The 18,072-nt window shown below is 40.1% G+C and overlaps 1 protein-coding gene across 11 annotated transcripts in view; it reads left to right on the top strand.

Annotated features, from left to right (window-relative positions):
• sema6a (sema domain, transmembrane domain (TM), and cytoplasmic domain, (semaphorin) 6A) overlaps window positions 1-12,683 on the top strand; it is a 152,344-nt gene extending 139,661 nt beyond the window's left edge. For all 11 annotated transcript variants that reach the window (XM_043711327.1, XM_043711335.1, XM_043711319.1 and 8 more), the window contains one exon: window positions 8,926-12,683. In XM_043711327.1, the coding sequence (XP_043567262.1) occupies window positions 8,926-10,097 (1,172 nt within the window). In that variant the 3' untranslated portion in view covers window positions 10,098-12,683. The remainder of the gene's footprint in view (window positions 1-8,925) is intronic.
• Window positions 12,684-18,072: the final 5,389 nt, after the last annotated feature.

Genomic DNA, 18,072 nt, shown 5'->3' with positions numbered 1-18,072 from the left:
TTATATTCAGCAGAGTCAAAAAATAGGCCTTTTTGGCTCTTTGGGCTTTTTAATCTCACAAAGGTCAAATATAATAAATTTCCATTCACTGGGTATGTATGTTGTTGAAGGCACATGCTTAATCATTTTGTATGCATCTTTGGGTGACATATCAATCACTGTTGTCAACATGTATTAATATGAAGAAGTTTAACAAAAGTGCATTATTGTTTTATAGTCTCAGGTCATTCATTACAATTATTGCAGGTTGTCACCAGACCACTGCTTTCTGAGTCAGTGTGTTTATGATCTAATGATTCCACTGTAGTTTGCGAGGAAACACATGAGTGTCAACGCTGTTTACCTGCTTTGATTGATTTTTTTACAAAACATGAAGTTAATGGAAGTTACATGGCTGTATATAAGATAGTATATTGTATAGTAACACTATATTAGCTGAATGGTCGGGGCTAGAATGTCTTCCTGCCTCCCCAGGAAGTAATTTATTCCACTAAGTGCCTTTTCTTGTACTGGTGGTGTTTTAAAACTTGTGACTTCATGCCTGACAAATAATCTCTGTTCAGTGGCTGACACGAAGATGGAGTGGGGCCACATGGCTTCAGATCTTTTTGACCTTCCTCGGTAAAATCAACATCAGCCTGTTCGTCATTCTGTAAGTTTGGTGTTGAGTGGATTGCAGATTTTGTTGAATAAAAGTAGCAGTGATTAGGTGATGCTTAAAAAAAAAACATGAGAGGCATGTTTTCGCGGCTGAATAGGAGAAAGAAACATCTGACTTAAGGCAAGGAAGAAGTTGAACTTTGGGTGAATGTGTTTGGCAAACGATGAGGATTGGATAGCCAAGGTACTCTTTACAAAATACACATGCACACACGCACACGCACGCACGCACGCAAACATACACACACACCCCACTCCACCCCTAACCACCTGATGGGGCTGGTATGGCAAACCTGCTGTGGTTGGTCCAAGCACCTTAACTGATTTAAAAACCACTCCATTGCCACTGTTCGTGGGTTCAACAGGGCATATATCCTGCTTTGTGGAGCTGCCTGGCACTTCATTCCCAGGAATGGCATTGGAGGCATTGACACTTCAGCATACCCTCGGTGGAGTGGGCATTGGGCCCTCAGCCAGGGAGGTATGGAAGCAGCATTGAGGCCAGTCCTGGGAAGGGGGTGGAACATTAATTGGCAACATTGGGGCCTCCACACTTGATGCCATGGATCCCAAGGTGCCCAGTCAGGAGAAACATCCCCTTCAAACCTCCAACTACTGCCAGGCTGTATCTGACAGCTCACCCACATGCTGTGCATTCCTTTCTCCCAGTAACAGCATGGGCCCAGGCCCTTCAATGGTTACTGAAGGACATTCATTGGCCTCCAGATGAAAAGGAGGTTCTGCAGTAAGAAGGTGCCTCCACCACCAAATCCAAGCCACCCAATGCCTGGAGAAAGAATGCCTCATCTTCCACTTTGTGACCCTCTAACCACGCGGCATCAATGTCAATTTCACCCAAGGTCCTCATCTCACCTCCCCCCACCTTTATCACAGATCCAGCCTTCCAACACAGCACTGTCCTCTTGACCTGTCCTACCTGACCATCTTCCTTCCCACCTAATCTGCTCCACCCTCTGCAACAAACTATCACCATCACTTCCCCCACCTGCATCTACCTATTACTTTCCCAACTACCTTCCCCACACCCCGCCACCAGCACCACCCTCACCCTCCTATTTATCTCTCAGCCCCCTTCCCACCCACCCCTCAGCATTCCTGATGAAGGGCTAATGCCCAAATGGCGATTCTTCTGCACCTCAGATTCTGTCTGCCCTGCTGTGCTTTTCCAGTGCCACAATTTTCGACACAATAGAAAGGCTGTCCTCGGTCCTTCATGCCTTAGATTTAATTGGTGAGAATTGGGAAGGGAATGGTTTCCCTAATCCACGTCTTCCTACTCCATGTATGGCTTCTCCAGACGCCCAGGCCACTCTTGGGGAGATTAGGTTCTGCCTCAGTGTGTCAGCTGCTAGTTTGGAAGCTGTCAGCGATATGCTGTGAACAATGAGTGCTAGAAATACTGAGGACGTCTGGTAGCATCTGTGGCGAGAGAAAAACTGTTAATGTTTCAAATTAAATCCGATTCTTTAGAATTGCATGTTCAGAACATTTTACTAACATTGCTCAAGTGAATTAAAGCCTTAACAGCAGTTGTGGGCCCGCAAAGCAAAATTGTCCATTGAATGGGCAAAGCTTACACTGTGGTTGCTTTGTCCAATTATTACAGCTTTCCAGTGGAATTTTAAAGGGATCAATGATTGGCTGCTTATAAATAGCTTTTTATACTCCATGGCCATTGTTGGCCCATGCTTGCCTTGCTTTCTCTTCACCAGCTCTCTTTCCAATCACCACTCCCCGCAGAACATTGAAACCAATATTCCAACATTACCAGCTGATGACCTGTGTTGTGATGCCCAATTGTTGTCCACATTTCAATATTTGTTTTATTAATGGCACCGTAAAAATTCAGGTGATTGTTGGCCACATTTGGAGTATTGCATACTAGGAAGGATGTGGAAGCTTTGGAAAGGGTTCAGAGGCAATTTACTAGGATGTTGCTTGGTATGGGGGGAAGGTCTTATGAGGAAAGGCTGAGGGCCTTGAGGCTGTTTTCATTCTAGAGAAGGTTGAGAGATGACTTAATTGAGATATAAAATGATACTACAGTATGTAAATGGAGCAGGTGTGAATATTGAAGGTAGTGGATCAGTTGCTGATTTAATGAACTGCTTTGACCTGTGCAGCATTGAGCTTCTTTGGTATTATTGGAGCCACATCCATACAAGCAATTGGAAAATATTCCATCATGTTCATGACATACACTCTATAGTTAGTAGATGAGCTTTGGGAAGTCAGGAGTTGAGAGTTACTGAAAAGTTTCCAACTCCAACTTGCTTTTGTAACCCCAGTATTGTGTGGCTGGTCCAGTTGGATTCTGGTCCAAGGTATTTCTCAGCATATTGGTGGTGGTGGGGGGAAGGAGTTCTGTGGCGATACTGTTCTTCAACAAGGGAATAGAATTGCTTTCTGGACAGACTTATTGCCTGGCACTCGAGTGGCATGAATATTAACAAGCTCGCAAGCTTTTCAGCTTATGCTGCATGCAACCAAGGTCTCTTTCTGTTCCTGAGGAGTTAGAAATGGCACTGAACTCTGTAATCATCGATATTCACATTTCTGACCTTGTTTTGAAGGAAAGATCATTGAGGTGGCTGAAGATGATTTGGCCCAGGCCAATATCCTGGGTAACCCTAGCAATTAATGTCCTGGGAATGAGATGATTACATATGAACAGACAAAATAGCAGTAGAAAGATACTATTAGCTCTTTCAAACCTGTTCTACAATTCAATAAGAGAGTGGCTGATCTTGTTTGTTTGAATTTCCACATTCTTATCAGTCCACAATAACCTTTGATTTTTCCCTACTTAAGAAGAATCTACCAAATAAACAATTAAAATATTCAATGACTATTTTCATCACCAACATAGGCAGAGATTTCCAAAGTCTCAAACTTCTTTTGAGAGAAAATATTTCTCACCATCTGTGTCCTAAAAGGGTGGCCACTAATTTTTATAACAGTGCCCTCAAGTTCATTGACCTCCAACAACCACTGTTTATGCTGGGTATGATTCCAACCAATGGAGATTGCTCGATTCCCATTGACTTCAGCTGTACTAGAGCTCCACTGGCCAGACCCTGTCAAATACTTAAAGAAAATGGAATATCATGGACTCCTGAGCAGTCAGAGAGCATCTATGGAGAGAGAAAAAGAGTTGATGTTTCAGGTGACCTTTCATCAGAGGACAGTCACCCTCCCCTCATTCTCAATGATGGCTGAGCAATTACAGGCAGAAAACCTTGTAACTGTCTCCAATCTGAACTGGAAGAGCTCTGCATACCACCACTGAAACTTCTCCCCTCCTGATGACTCAATTAGTTAAGATGTACAAACCAGGAAGGTCCAAGACTTAAACTCCATCTTGTAAGTACAGCATGCACACCATTAAAAGCAAGCCCAATAATGCTTCCATATGTAGATGTAGTAAGAACCTTTGAAGCCAAGATTTATTTTCTCAATTAAACTTTGTCTGGTGAAGTTGGGAGGCCATTTTGCTGCCAGAAAGAATGTGGCATAGAACTCTGACAAAGAAAGTTTATTTGCAGTAATGTTCCCTTTTATTAATTAAAGATGTTTTTCAATGCTATTGAGATCCAGATTATTGTTTCTCTGAATGTGGGGTGGGGGGAGTCCAGAATAAGTGTTTCTGAACATTCAGGATACAAAATAGACCACTTTGGATTGAGATGAGGAGAAATATGTTCACTCAGCAGGCAGTAAATCTGGAATTCTCTACCAGAAAGCCATGGAGGCCAATTCACTGTATACAATACTTAAGAAGAAAGAAATAGATTTCTACAGACTGAAGATGTTGAGGGGTGTGGGAATTGAGTGGGAAAATGACATTGAGATGGAGGATTGGTCAGAATCTTGTTGGATGGCAGCGTGGGCTTGATCAGTCAACAGGTCTATTAATGCTATTTCAATGTGTCTATTTTAATGTATCGAATAATTTATGAAGGTTGCTTTACTTTATCAAAACAAATTAGGTTGCAGGAAACAAAAGGGCAATGAAAACCTTTTTTGTGTTTTGAAAATTCAGAGCAGTTACTTGTGGCATAACTTACACCCAGTCAATAATTTTCATATAATGGTAATTCCATTTTGTGTCAATCAGTGGGCATTAGAAAACCTACTTGCTGATAAAACCCTAAAGGTATGTAGTTTCGCAAGATTCAGTTATGGTGTTGCTTCACTTAAAAGCATTCTTTCAACCACCTTATGACTCATTTATTCAACATCACTGTTCAACAGTTTGGAATTATTTATGTAAGTCATTTTGGCCAGATAAGTTTCACAAATCACCTGATCAAGAATCTGTGCAGTGACATTGCATTTTATTGACGGAAGTTGACAACTGTATTGATTTTGGATTTTAAACTTGTTTTGAATTTACAGTGTCAGAAAAGTGTCTGGTGATTTTTTTTTTCCTGCTGCAAGAGCCAGCTCTAGGTTTGAACTATAATCTCTATTGTTTTGGTCCTTGGGTGCAAGCATGCATCTATCCAATTCCAGTTCATCCCAATTTCACAGAAATGTATGTTCTGTTGGCTGCGTGATTTCAAACTCATAATTTTGAATTCCTATACACTGCTTTCAAAACTAGAAGTGGCCAGCTCCTCTAAGCACACATAAAAATACACATAATACAAAAAGCTACCCTCTCCCAACATTAAACATAACAGACCAAAAGAACAAAGTCAGGAATGCCTTTCCTCTGCCAGTAACATGTCCTCTCATTGCTTTCCTTAATGTCAGTGTTTTCTTATTCTTCCACACCCCCACCCCTCGCTGACACCTTAAAATGGGGAAAATCTGTTCTTCAGAATTCCTGGAGAAGTAATTAGTGCAAAATTACCACACTGCTCTCGTCTTGGGAAGAACTTATTCTAGTTCTTCATCCCCAAAGACAGGGAGCCTGCAGTTTATCATGTCCAATGCCTATATAGTCAAGTGTACCAAGCTAATTTCAGTTTCCAGTGAGACCAACTGCCAATGTAACCAACTTTTGTTTTCATTTTAAATATGGGAGGTGTGGAATGGATTTGGCTGATAGACTGCCTGTGGGGCACTGTCAGATTAAATGACTGAATTTGACCACCTTATCAGCACAGTCCATATTTATGGTTTGCTTAACAGTATTTAATGTGGAAGTGATACTTATGTTGAGGAAAGATTGGAAAGCTGTTTTTCTGTAGGCGAAGAAAGCTAAGAGGTGTTTTTTTTTCAAAATAATGGGAGTTCCTGACTGATAGGGAGACACTAAGCCATAGGAGTATAAGTAAGACATTCAACCGGTCAAGGATAATCAACCATTCAATATCATAGCTGATTTAATGATCTTCACTTCCACTTTCCTAGTTTCCCCGTAACCCCTGATTCCCTTATTCACTTAAAAACCTATTCCAGCCTTGAATAATCTTAATGTCTCAGCCTCAATGGCCCTGTACAGTAAGGAATTCCACAGACTCAGTAAACTCTAGGTTATCTTCTCTGGTCTAAGAAGCTCCCACAAGGGGAAGCAAGCTCTCCACATCTATTCTGTCAGATCCCTAAGAATTCTACATGATTCTCTATAAAGTCCAATAAATACAGAGCTAACTTGTTCAACATCTCCTCCGTAGGAAGATCACTGCAAACCCAAGGTCAACCTCGTGATCTTCCCTGGACTGTCTCCAATACCAGTATACCTTTTCCTTAGATAAGAGGTCCAAAACTCTTTACAGTATTCCAGCTGTGGTCTGATGAGTGCCATCTATAGTTTTAGCAAAACCTCCCAATTTTTAAACTCTATTCTCTTTAAAATAAAGGTTAACATTCCATTTACCTTCTCAGTCATCTACTGAACATATAGAGTCATAGAGTTGTACAGCACAGAAACAGGCTCTTCGGTCTGACTCATCCATGCTGACCAGATATCCTCAAATAATCTATTCCACTTAAATATTAGTTCTTCATGATTAATGCACGATGACCTCCAAATTCTTATGTTTCAGCTTTCTGCAGTCTTTTCCCATTTGCATAATATTCAACTCCTCCTTCTCCTGCTAAAGTGCATAACCTCCCACTTTTCTACATTATGTTTCAACTGCGAAGATTTTGAACATCCACTTAATCTGTCCATATCCCTCTACAGAATCTGTGTCTTTCTCACCATCTACCTTACAATCTACTTTTGTTATCCACAAACATTTTGATGGTACATTCACTTGCCTCATTCAAGTTATTAATATAAATTGTGGCCCCAATACTGATCCTTGTGGCCCTCCACTAGTTACAAGTTACCATCCTGAAAATGCCCCCATATCCCAACACCATGAGCTGTTAGCTTATGGAGTGGCCTTATGTCAAACACCATTCAGAAATCCAAATATATTGCATGTACTGGTCTCCCTTTATCTATTCTGCATTTTACCAGCTCAAAGTATTCCATTCAATTTGTCAGGCATAATTTCTCCTCTTCATGAAGCCACACTAACTCTGCTTGATTTTAAATTATGTATATCTCTGTGTCCTGTTGTTCTTGCTCATGAAAGAATGAAGAACCAGTTTGTGCAGTTTTAAAGGATTTGGTAATAAAAGCAAATGCAAGATGAGGAAGAAAAATGTTTTCACGCATCAAATTGTTGAGGTTTGAAATCAACTGCCTGGAGTTGTGGTGGTGGGTCTTTTCAAGGCAATCAAGAGGGTATTGGATGAAAAGTAAAAAGCATTACCACTAAGGTAAAATGCTCAGGCCAGCCTGCTGTTCCCTGGCCCTCTTCACCAGCGCACCTCCCTCCTGTCTGCCTGCTGCTTTTGCCAGCTTGCTGCCAGTTGTGGTGTACAAATCTGTTGGTTTTTTTAACCATGCTCCTGCTATTATGTCTTTGTGATTGTCATTCACTTAGCAAAAATATACCAGCGTCATGTCACCTGTACATGTGGATAACCATGGTGAATGACTACGCCAAAGCAACTGATTTGATGAATGGTGTAAATTTAAACAGTAGCAAAGGAGTTGGGCAGCAAATGCTAGGCCTGGTCCAGAGCAGTACTTGAGGTTTTTAAAAGCTCTGACTGAGACAACAAAACGGCTGTTCAGGAAGAGGTTTGCATGCACAGTGGGGGTGGTTTTAAAAGATATACTACTAACACAGGCAAGAGGAATGTACAGTACATGCACTGGAATTAAGGCTTAATATGTATAGGGAGATGGAGCATCTGTAGGTTTGGGGAAGGTCGTAAAGATGAAAAGATTCTGAAATTTTTGGAAGAGGAAGTAGTTAATAAAATAAGTATTTGGAATAGGACATGATCTCTCAAATCTGAATGAATTGAGAATTAGTGTATCTTAGAGCTTCGGAGGCTAGCAAGAAGAATGTTAGAGAAATTATGAAGTAACAATAACTTGGATGACTGTTTTTGTGAAGTGGCAGCTCTCCAGAATTGGATGCAGGCAGATGTGAGGTCGGAACCTCCGGTTGCCACTGAGTTTCCTTTCCCCGCTGATTGTCAAATTGCAATATTGTAGGCTGAGTCTCTCCACAACAAAACAGTTTCTGTTTTTTCCCAGTCCTGAATAGATGACTCATGCTAAATAACAGTTCTAAGATACAAATGATTACCCAACACCTTGCCCAAGTGATCAATCTTCAACTGTGAGCCATTACAGAACGTGTCAGCAGCCAAGCTGATTCTCTTCAGGCCTGCATACACTTTAGCAGAAAAAGGCATTAAATAGTATCATTGATTAAACCCTGACTGATAATGTTTCTAATGCCTTGCAAATCCAGAAACAGCAACAGTATTTCCAGTGTTGTTTAGTTGACGGATTGCTAACTCAGCACATACTAGCACTGGAAACTTGGTCTTCCTGCTTTGTTGGACAAATTACCTTGGCCATCCATTTACTCCTTGGACCAACAGAGAATTGGTCACGAGATATTTGTACAGATTCAGAATATTTAATTTTTCTTCAATGCATTTTGTTCAAATTGCATTTTTTTAAAAAAAAAAGCTTTTCAGGATACTGGAGACTTTGCTGTACCAGATAACTGATGTTGATGGTCATTCAGAATGGTATGTATGTCATAACAAAACTCATAATTTTACAGTTCACAATTGTCCTGGATAGTAAAGATCATGCATTATTTTACAGGCTGCAGTATCATGTATATATTGACGTTAATGAAGATCTCTGTTTATAAGAGAACAGAAATTAATTTCCTGTGAACTAAATTCTTCTACTATCTAATGTTTCAGGAGTAATCCGTGAAAGTTACCTCAAAGGTCACGACCAGCTTGTTCCAGTTACCCTTTTGGCCATTGCAGTTATTCTCGCCTTTGTCATGGGGGCAGTTTTCTCAGGAATAATCGTTTACTGCATATGTGATCACCGACGCAGAGACATTGATGTCGGGCAAAGCAAAGAGAAAGACTTGCCTCATTCTCGCAGGGGTTCCATGACCAGTGTCACAAAACTTGGTGGCTTGTTTGATGCTCAGACAAAGGAACCGAAACCGGAAGCGCTGCTAACTCCACTGATGCATAACGGTAAAATAGTAACTCCGAATGGCACAACAAAGATGCTGATCAAAGCTGACCAGCATCACTTGGACCTGACAGCTCTGCCCACTCCAGAGTCAACGCCAACTTTGCAGCAGAAACGAAAACTCAGCCGTGGGAGCAGCCAATGGGAAAGGAACCAGAATCTAATCAATGCCTGTACAAAAGACCTGGCATCCATGGGATCACCAGTGATCCCCATGGATCTTCCTCTCCATGCTTCTCCCAACCACATTCCAAGTGTCGTGGTCCTCCCAACGACTCAACAGAGTTTTCAGCATGAATACGGAGATCATGGAATCCGAGCAATGGAACAAATTACTATTGAAGATCAGAACGCAACGTTGGAATATCGGAGCATGAAAAGTCCATGTCACGGATTAGTTGCAAACTTAGATCAGGTGCCACCTAAAGTTCCTCAGAGGGAAGCCTCACTTGGATCCACTAATACTGGGTTGCCCCAGAATTCTCTGGGCAAGCGACTGGATGTTCCTACTCCTTCATTTGCAATGGAATATAAGAGAAATTATCCTAGCAATTCTTTGCAAAGAAATCCTCAATCATCTGCATTCAAACGAAATCACAATACTAACTCCTCTAATTCCTCCCACCTTTCTAGGAACCCGAGTTTTAACAGAGGAGAGAATCCTCCTCCTGCACCACAAAGAGTAGACTCTATATTAGTGAACGCAGGTCAGCCTCAGACACAGGCTGTAACCGTATCCAGGAGATCTAGCATCAATGCACCATACAACTCTCTGCCAAGATCTGGGATCAAACGCACACCCTCCATAAAACCAGATGTTCCACCAAAACCCACATTTGTTCCCCTTTCAGCTTCCACCAAGCCAAATGATACATGTACATAATCACAGTGGGAGGTAGAAAATTATATGAACCCTGCTTCTTGAGTCAGTGCTTTCAACTGCAACACTAGATTTGTGTTATTTTTTTTAAAGAAAGCTGTTGTTAAGCTGAGGATATTTCTTTCCCTTCTTCCTGGAAAAAAAAGGTGGAATATTTTCTTACGACTGCTACAGCTACTGAACTCAGCATTTGAAGGCAGGATTAGCTGTTGAACTTCTGTTTGAGAGGGTTCATGATTGATGCACATGAACACGCTGGTGGGATGATGAGCCAAAAGCACAAGACTATGGCAAACATGTAATGTCTCCTTAACTCTACATCATATTACTCTCTAAGGAGAGAAGTTTAAAAACCAAGCACTGAAGAAGGTGACTCAGACTTAACATTAGCTGAAGTTTACTGTTTGCAGATACTGTGAAATGCCTCTCAGTGTTACATCCGCTTAAGCAGCAGATATCTGCCATTTAGGCAGGGCTTTGGCCTATGTCTCTGCTGTTGTCCTTCTTGTAATGATTAATGTGACTATTAACACTAATAGCTCCTGGTATTTATTATTTAAGTGCTATTTCAAAACATGACTGATTCCTTCAAATGAATTTATGGATATCTCTTTAAAAAGAATCAAAAAGAAGTCTAAAATGTAATGTTTGTAATTATTTAAAGCAAGTCAATTAACTGGAGACATTTGATGCTTTTTTTAAAAAAAAAGTAACAGTCCACTAACAGTATGGAGGTGGAAAACTGAGCTCAGTGTTTCTACTCAGCTGCTGACAGGGTTATCAAAGTGCTTGGGGAGGGGAGAAAAAAAAAAGTAAAAAGAAAGGGATATTTATTTTACTGTGGAAGGTTCATTTCATGATCCATGACAAACTGAAAGGAGGGAGTGAATCAATTAAAATATTCAGGTTTGTTCTGTTCGACGATTAGGAGAGGGAGGGAACAAAACCCTGATATCATAGACATAAGTGGAATCACTATCTATTATGAAGAGGATGTATGAGGATTAAACAGTCCTGTTAATTTTGTCAGTAATTGATATTTGAAATGCAGGCACTAGCACATCATGTGCTCGCCAACTCAATTTTGCACATGGCACAGCAAATGATAGTAATGGATGGAGTGTGCTGAAAGGCAAGCTGTTACCATGCATAAATCATACTCCTGCTATGCTGATTCTAACTGGGAATACATCTGTGACAAATCTCTTCTTCCATGTGTAAATTTGTGCCTTACAACATCAGTTGTGTACATTTCTAGCTAGTAATCTACAAAGGTTTCACCCCCTTTTTAAAAAAATGTTTCTGCTAAATGTTTGGTGTCCATTTGGAGTAAGTGCTGTCTGAAAGAATATGGGTTCTGACACGTCAATGTCCAGAGAAATCGAATTTCATTTATCATCCCATAGTCGTGCCAATGCTGACCACCTAACACCATGTAATTGCAGGAGATCTGAAACTGGTCTACAGTTCTGTGGGAGTGTTTCCTTTCATTTTTACTTCATTTCAGCTGTAACATGATGTATTCCCATTGGCTAATCCGGAAAGACAGATGTGCTTTAATAATGTTTTTACTTGTGACTGGTGGGCAATTGCTATGATATCCAATTGGCTTGTGCCTCAGTTGAAGGCACCAATAAACCTACATTGTAAATGTTATTAAATTGGCAAAGCAGTCTTCGAGCAGGCTGGTTCCTGCTGGAGTAGCACTGCTATAATATGTGTAGCCAGGAGGATAGTGAAAACCTTTTGGCACAACTGTTTCTAATTATTGTTTTACAGTTACATTTTTCAGTTTATCATGCACGCTGAATAGTGTTTTTACCTGTTAAATATTGTAGAAATAAGGTTTTTATTGATTGAGCTGTTACGAATTTTCTTTTTTTTTATTTTTTTACTGACTTTTTTTGCAGTTTACTTTTCTTCAGTTGGACACTTACTTGCAAGCTGGCTAGTGATTTAGAGTGGTAGCTGGAAAATTCCATAAGGAACTAGACCAAAGTTTGTAACAAGGGTGCATACATATTCTGCTGTTGTCTCCTCCATTTCAATACTTCATTATATCAACTAGCATTGATGCATTCCTTCAGGACAATTTTTAAAATTAATTGCGCATTTTTCAGACAAATGATTTGTTGGCTGTTTCTCATGCCTTTTTTTCATTGTTCATGCTGTGCGATTGTTTGTAAGTTATGTCTGAGTGCAATTTTAATATGTTGTTTGGATTTTAACATGAGAAATTCACCAATGCTTTTTATTCAGAAATAAGTCCTGATATGTTCATATTGAAAAGCCAACAAAGTATTCACGAAAATTGAATTGATACAAAATGTAATGCCCTGAAATTTTTTTTTGGCAGTTTCTTTGTGGACCCTTCTTTGCCCCGTTGCGTGCCTTTGAAGCTCACCCTTGATATACACTCTTAGATACAACAGTCAGATACTGGTTGTGTAATATGTAAAATATTGTGATGTTGACACAATCACTTTCCCTCCGCTCCACATCCCTAACATTCAATTCACAACTCAAATGTATGTTGTAAAAAAGACTTTAATTATTACATAATGTAATAAAACAGACTGTTCTGCTGTAGTTTTATTGTATTGAATGTTGTGATTCTTCTCCAGCCATGGACATTATTGGGACCTTACACTGATTTCTGATTTATTTTGTGCTTTGGAGTGTGCTTAATCTGTTACAATACATCTGTATCCCATTAACTTTGAACTGCATAGTAGGGTGATGGAACAGTGCTCCGTTTTGCCTCATAACCAGTCCAGATGCAGAGTATAAATCTTTTTAAACAGGAATATTGATATATCTTAACATACAACCTCAAATGTCAAACAGTACCATACTCGGTGCATTTTTTTTCTTCATTTCTTACAACTAATCCTTTTCCATCTCTTTTTGAGTAAAATTACCTTTTTTTGGTGTTGAATTGTGCAAGTTTCATACCGTGAGCTTGCATTGTCCCTTTCAGCCATTGAGAGCCTGAGTTAGAATAAAGACAAGATAAACCGAGAAACTTGTCACACTCTGCAAATTCATTTCCTTCTTCGACAATATTGCTTGTTTTCATATCAGGATTCATTTGAGTGGCTTCAATACCAGGTTTGTACATTCACAATCAGGAGGTTCACTGCCTGAAGTAATGTATTTCAACTTGTTTTTCTTTGACAAAATATGCACTGCCTAAAGAAGTGGAAAATTTCAGTTAGAGTGGGAGCTGCAATTATTAATATTGTGTTTCTGCCCTTACTCCACAAGTACAGAACATAAGTACTATGAAGGATGCCAAGTTTTGTGACTATAGTATCTTGTCTTGCTGCTGTGCACACAAATGATTGCAAGTTGCCAACCTGATCATTGTGGCTTTGTCATTTCATGTTATCTAAAGGGCCATTGGGTTATGGGTAACATTGAAATCAAATGTAAAATTTGTGTGGAAATAGCTGAGGTCCCAATGATTTGGAATCTAGGCCCATTTGATCTCACCCTTCCAGAATACCAATTCTGCTCAGCAGCAGGTTCTTAAATTAGTTTTAGTGGCCCGTCTTCAGCTACCCTTCCTGAAAGTCTAATCCAGCCGCAGCTCACGTAAAGGACAGGAAGAGAGACTACTTCAGGAAAGAAAAAAATTCATGATCGAAAGGGCAAGTGCCATCAAGTCAGAGAGGAGGTTGCTTTATCCATTGAGACCATATCTACTATCAGTAACATCCCTACCAAGATCCTTTATTCAAATGAGAATAATCCAACCTTCTCGAACCTAACCTTCTAGATATGTCCCTTCGTCCCTGAATTCTACTAAATCTTCTCTGCCCCCTCTCAGGGGCATTCACACCTTTCTTAAAGTGTCGTGAACAAAACTGAATGCAACACTCCCAGTTATGATCTAATTAGAGGTTGATAAAAATCTAGCAAAACGTTAACTGATTTTGTACTGAATTCCCTTGGTCTTTGTAAAGAGTGACAGGTTAATAGACTGAACCAATATCTAACTGAATGGCAGCACAAGCTCAAGAAGCTAGTCCTCTCCCTACAAAAGTAATGGTGAGAAGGAAGCATTAGAAAACTAAAGTTGTTATTATCAAGGAGTGTTATCAGGGATGATAACTCATTCAGATTAGGAAGATTTCAGAGTATGTCCAATGTTATGTTGAGATTTGGGTGACAGGCCCTAACAATATTTTAAGGAATGCCTAGAGATGCAGCAGGAAGCCATGCAGTTCAGACACCACTGAAGTGAGGAACTCGGACGTTAACTCTGACCTTTAAGATGTAATGGGCATTGAGAAATGTGGTCTTAGTGTCAACAAACATTGCTGGTCCTGGAGCTATGGAAATAAGTTTGAGGTTTATGAGTAGATGTTTAGATCTGTTTTCTTTTTGGGAATATTTGAGGGGTTCCCTGAGTTTCAGGATGAAGGCAGAGGAAGGTTGGAAAGGGCGGAGCAGTGCAGTAGCTTGGGTGCTTCTTTAGTTTTGAGGGATTCTGAGTATAGGTGGGAGAAACAACAATGTAACGGTAATGTCACTAGACCAATAATCTAGAATCCCAAGCTAATGTTCTGGGACATGAGTTTGAATCCCATGACAAGTATGGAATTTGAATTGGAGAAGAAGAACATCTGCAATTAAAAGCAAGCCTAATGGCTACAATTGTCATAAAATCCATCTTGTTCACGAATGTCCTTTAGGGAAGGAATTTACCATTCTCATGTGGTCAAACAGTAGCCATTCTGTGAGAAAGGTTATAAATAAATTTTAAAAAGCAAGTAAAAAGAATAGAACAATAATTATGGGTGACCTCAATCTTCACATTGTTTGGGTTAATCACATTGGAATGGGTAGCTACAGCAACAAATTTATATAGTGGGTGAGGTTTCCTATAGCATTACATTAGGCAGCCAAATACCTTGGCTCTGGTAATGAATTATGGGGCAAGTTTAATAAATGACTTCCAAGTAAAAGAACCCCTAGGAAGTAGTGATCATAACATGATAAAATTTGATATTCAATTCAAGAGTGAGAAACTTGGGTCAGAAGCAATGTTGTTTAACTTAAAGGGAATTATAATGAAATGAGGATAAAGTTAGCTAAAGTGAACTAGGCAGATAAATCATCAAGATGAAAGTAAGTGAGCAGTGGCAAACATTTAAAGAGGTAATTTATGACTCAACAAAAATACATCCCATTCAGGAGGAAAGATTCTAAAAGAGAGAAACTGACCACAGCTAACCAAGGAAGTTAAGGCCAATATAAAGATGAAAGAAAAAGCATATAAGGAGGCCAAAGTCAGTGATATCCCTGAATACTGGTTTATTCAAATTTTGCATTTCACTCCATGAGATAAAGAAATGGTTGAGGATACTGGGTACTTCAAAGGCTATGGGCCATGAACCATTTCAGTCAATAGTAGTGGAGACCATCTCCCTAGCCAAACTGTTCCAGTATGACTGTATTCACCTGACAATGTGGAAAATTATCCAAGTATATCCTGCATATTGAAAGCAGGACTAATCTAACCCAGCTCGTTGCAATTGTTAGTCTATACTCCATCATCAGCAAAGTCATCGAACAGCTTAGGATACCCAGTTTAGGATCCATCAGGGCCAATTCGCTTCTGACATCATTACAGCCTTGGATCAAACATGGATGAAGGAGCTGAATTTCCAAGGGTAAGTAAGCAGTAAACAGCACTATGAAACTGGAGCCAATAGGACCATGCGGCAAAGCAGCAAAAGTAGGCTATTCAGCCCATCGCGTCTTCTGTACCATTCAGTGTGACCATGGTGAATCTGAATCCTCATTTCCACTCTCCTGCCTTTTCACTATAGACATTATTCCCTTGCTGATTAAAAATCTGTCTACCTCAGCCTTGACTATACTTAATGATACAACCTCTACAATCCATTGTAAAGATTTCCACATTGGCTCCCCTCAGCAGAAACTCCTTCACAGAACTATCCTAACTCAGAGATCCCTTACTCTTAAGATGATCCCCTCTGGTTCTAGACTCTTCCACAAGGGGAAAGAACTTCTCCTAAATTAAAGTATCAAGACCTGTAAGATTCTTGTGTGTTTTAATAAGGTCAACTTGTATAACTTTTATACTTAACTCCAATGAGTACAGGCCCAAACTACTCAACCTCCTATGTCACTTCCTCCACACCTGGATCAATCTAATGAACCTTCTCTGGATTGCCCCCAGTACCTGAGGTTGGGGGATCAAAATTAGTGCCTTTTATAGTTCTAGAAAGTCTTCCCTACTTTAATACTCCATTCCCCTTGAAGCGTCGGTCAACTTTCCATTAGCCGTCTGAATTATGAGCTAAACTTGTAAGCTTTGTGATTTTTGGATGAGAACTCTGAAATCTCTCAATGCAGTAACAGAGTGCTGGGGAAACTCAGCAGATCTGACAACATCTGTGGAGAGAAAACAGAGTTCATGTTCTGAGTTTGGTATGACTACTTCAGAACTGATTTGGGTTCTGACGAATAGTTCAGGTTCCAAATGCGAACTCAGTTTCTATCTCCACATATTTGCTGTCAGACCTGCTGATTTTCTACACCATATTGTGTTTGAGATTTCCAGCATCCACATTATTTTTCTTTTATTCCTCTTTACTGTAGAGTTCCGCACTCTTTCCTCCATTTAAATAGCAGTCAGCTCTTCTGTTGTTCTTTCCAAAGTGTACAACTCACATGTTCCCCAAATTTTCCACCTAATAACTAACTTAACGTATCTTTTGTTGATATTTTTTAAAAAGCCTTCCCAATTTTCTGGTTTACCACTAACCTTTGCATTGATGGTGTCCATTTCTCATTCAATTTGACACGGTCCTAGTTAACCATGATTGATTTCTCTCCTTCCTAGAATCTTTATTTCTCACTGTGAGCCATGAGGTATTTTTCTCAGATGTCTGCCATTTTTCCTCAATGGTCTTTGCTACTGAACTCCTTGCGCAGTCTTTATCTGCTAGCTTTGCTCTCATTCCTTTGTACTTACGTGTATTTAAGCTTAGAAAAGTTGTTTCTTTCTTTCAAGACGAATATTAAATGCTACCACTTTATGGTCACTATTTTCTTGGGAGATCATTTTGATGATTGAGATAACTTCTCAAACCTACCTTATTACACATAACTAGATCCAAAATAACCTGATCCGTTGTGGAATCCATAGCCACCCAGGTAAATAGTGCGGTGAGGAAGGCATATGGCGTATTGGCTTTTATTGGTAGAGGAATTAAGTTCCAGAGTCCTGAGGTCATGATGCAGTTGTATAAGACTCTGGTGCGGCCGCATCTGGAATATTGTGTGCAGTTTTGGTCGCCATACTATAGGAAGGATGTGGAGGCACTGGAACGGGTGCAGAGGAGGTTTACCAGGATATTGCCTGGTATGGAAGGAAGATCGTATGAGGAAAGACTGAGACACTTGGGGCTGTTTTCATTAGAGAAAAGAAGGTTTAGGGGTGACTTGATTGAGGTGTACAAGATGATTAGGGGGTTAGATAGGGTTGACAGTGTGAACCTTTTCCCGCGTATGGAGTCGGGTATTACAAGGGGGCATAGCTTTAAATTAAGGGGGGGTAGATATAGGACTGAAGTTAGGGGTAGGTTCTTCACTCAGCGAGTCGTAAGTTCATGGAATGCCCTGCCAGTAGCAGTGGTGGACTCTCCCTCTTTATGGGCATTTAAGCGGGCATTGGATAGGTATATGGAGGATAGTGGGTTAGTATAGGTTAGGTGGGCTTGGATCGGCGCAACATCGAGGGCCAAAGGGCCTGTACTGCGCTGTATTCTTCTATGTTCTATGTTCATATCGTTCCTAAATACACTCTATATTCTTCCTCTTGGCTTTCTCTGCACATCTGCCTTTTACGATTAACATGAGGATTAAAGTCACCCCTGTTTAATATGGTGCCTTTTGTACATACCTCATTATATCCTGATTTGTCAATGGAGGAAAATTC

The sequence above is a fragment of the Chiloscyllium plagiosum genome, chromosome 2, assembly GCF_004010195.1.
Source record: "Chiloscyllium plagiosum isolate BGI_BamShark_2017 chromosome 2, ASM401019v2, whole genome shotgun sequence".
In the NCBI taxonomy this organism is placed as follows: Eukaryota; Metazoa; Chordata; class Chondrichthyes; order Orectolobiformes; family Hemiscylliidae; genus Chiloscyllium; species Chiloscyllium plagiosum.
Note: the sequence above shows the minus strand (reverse complement) of the source record. Positions and strands in the feature narration are given on the sequence as shown.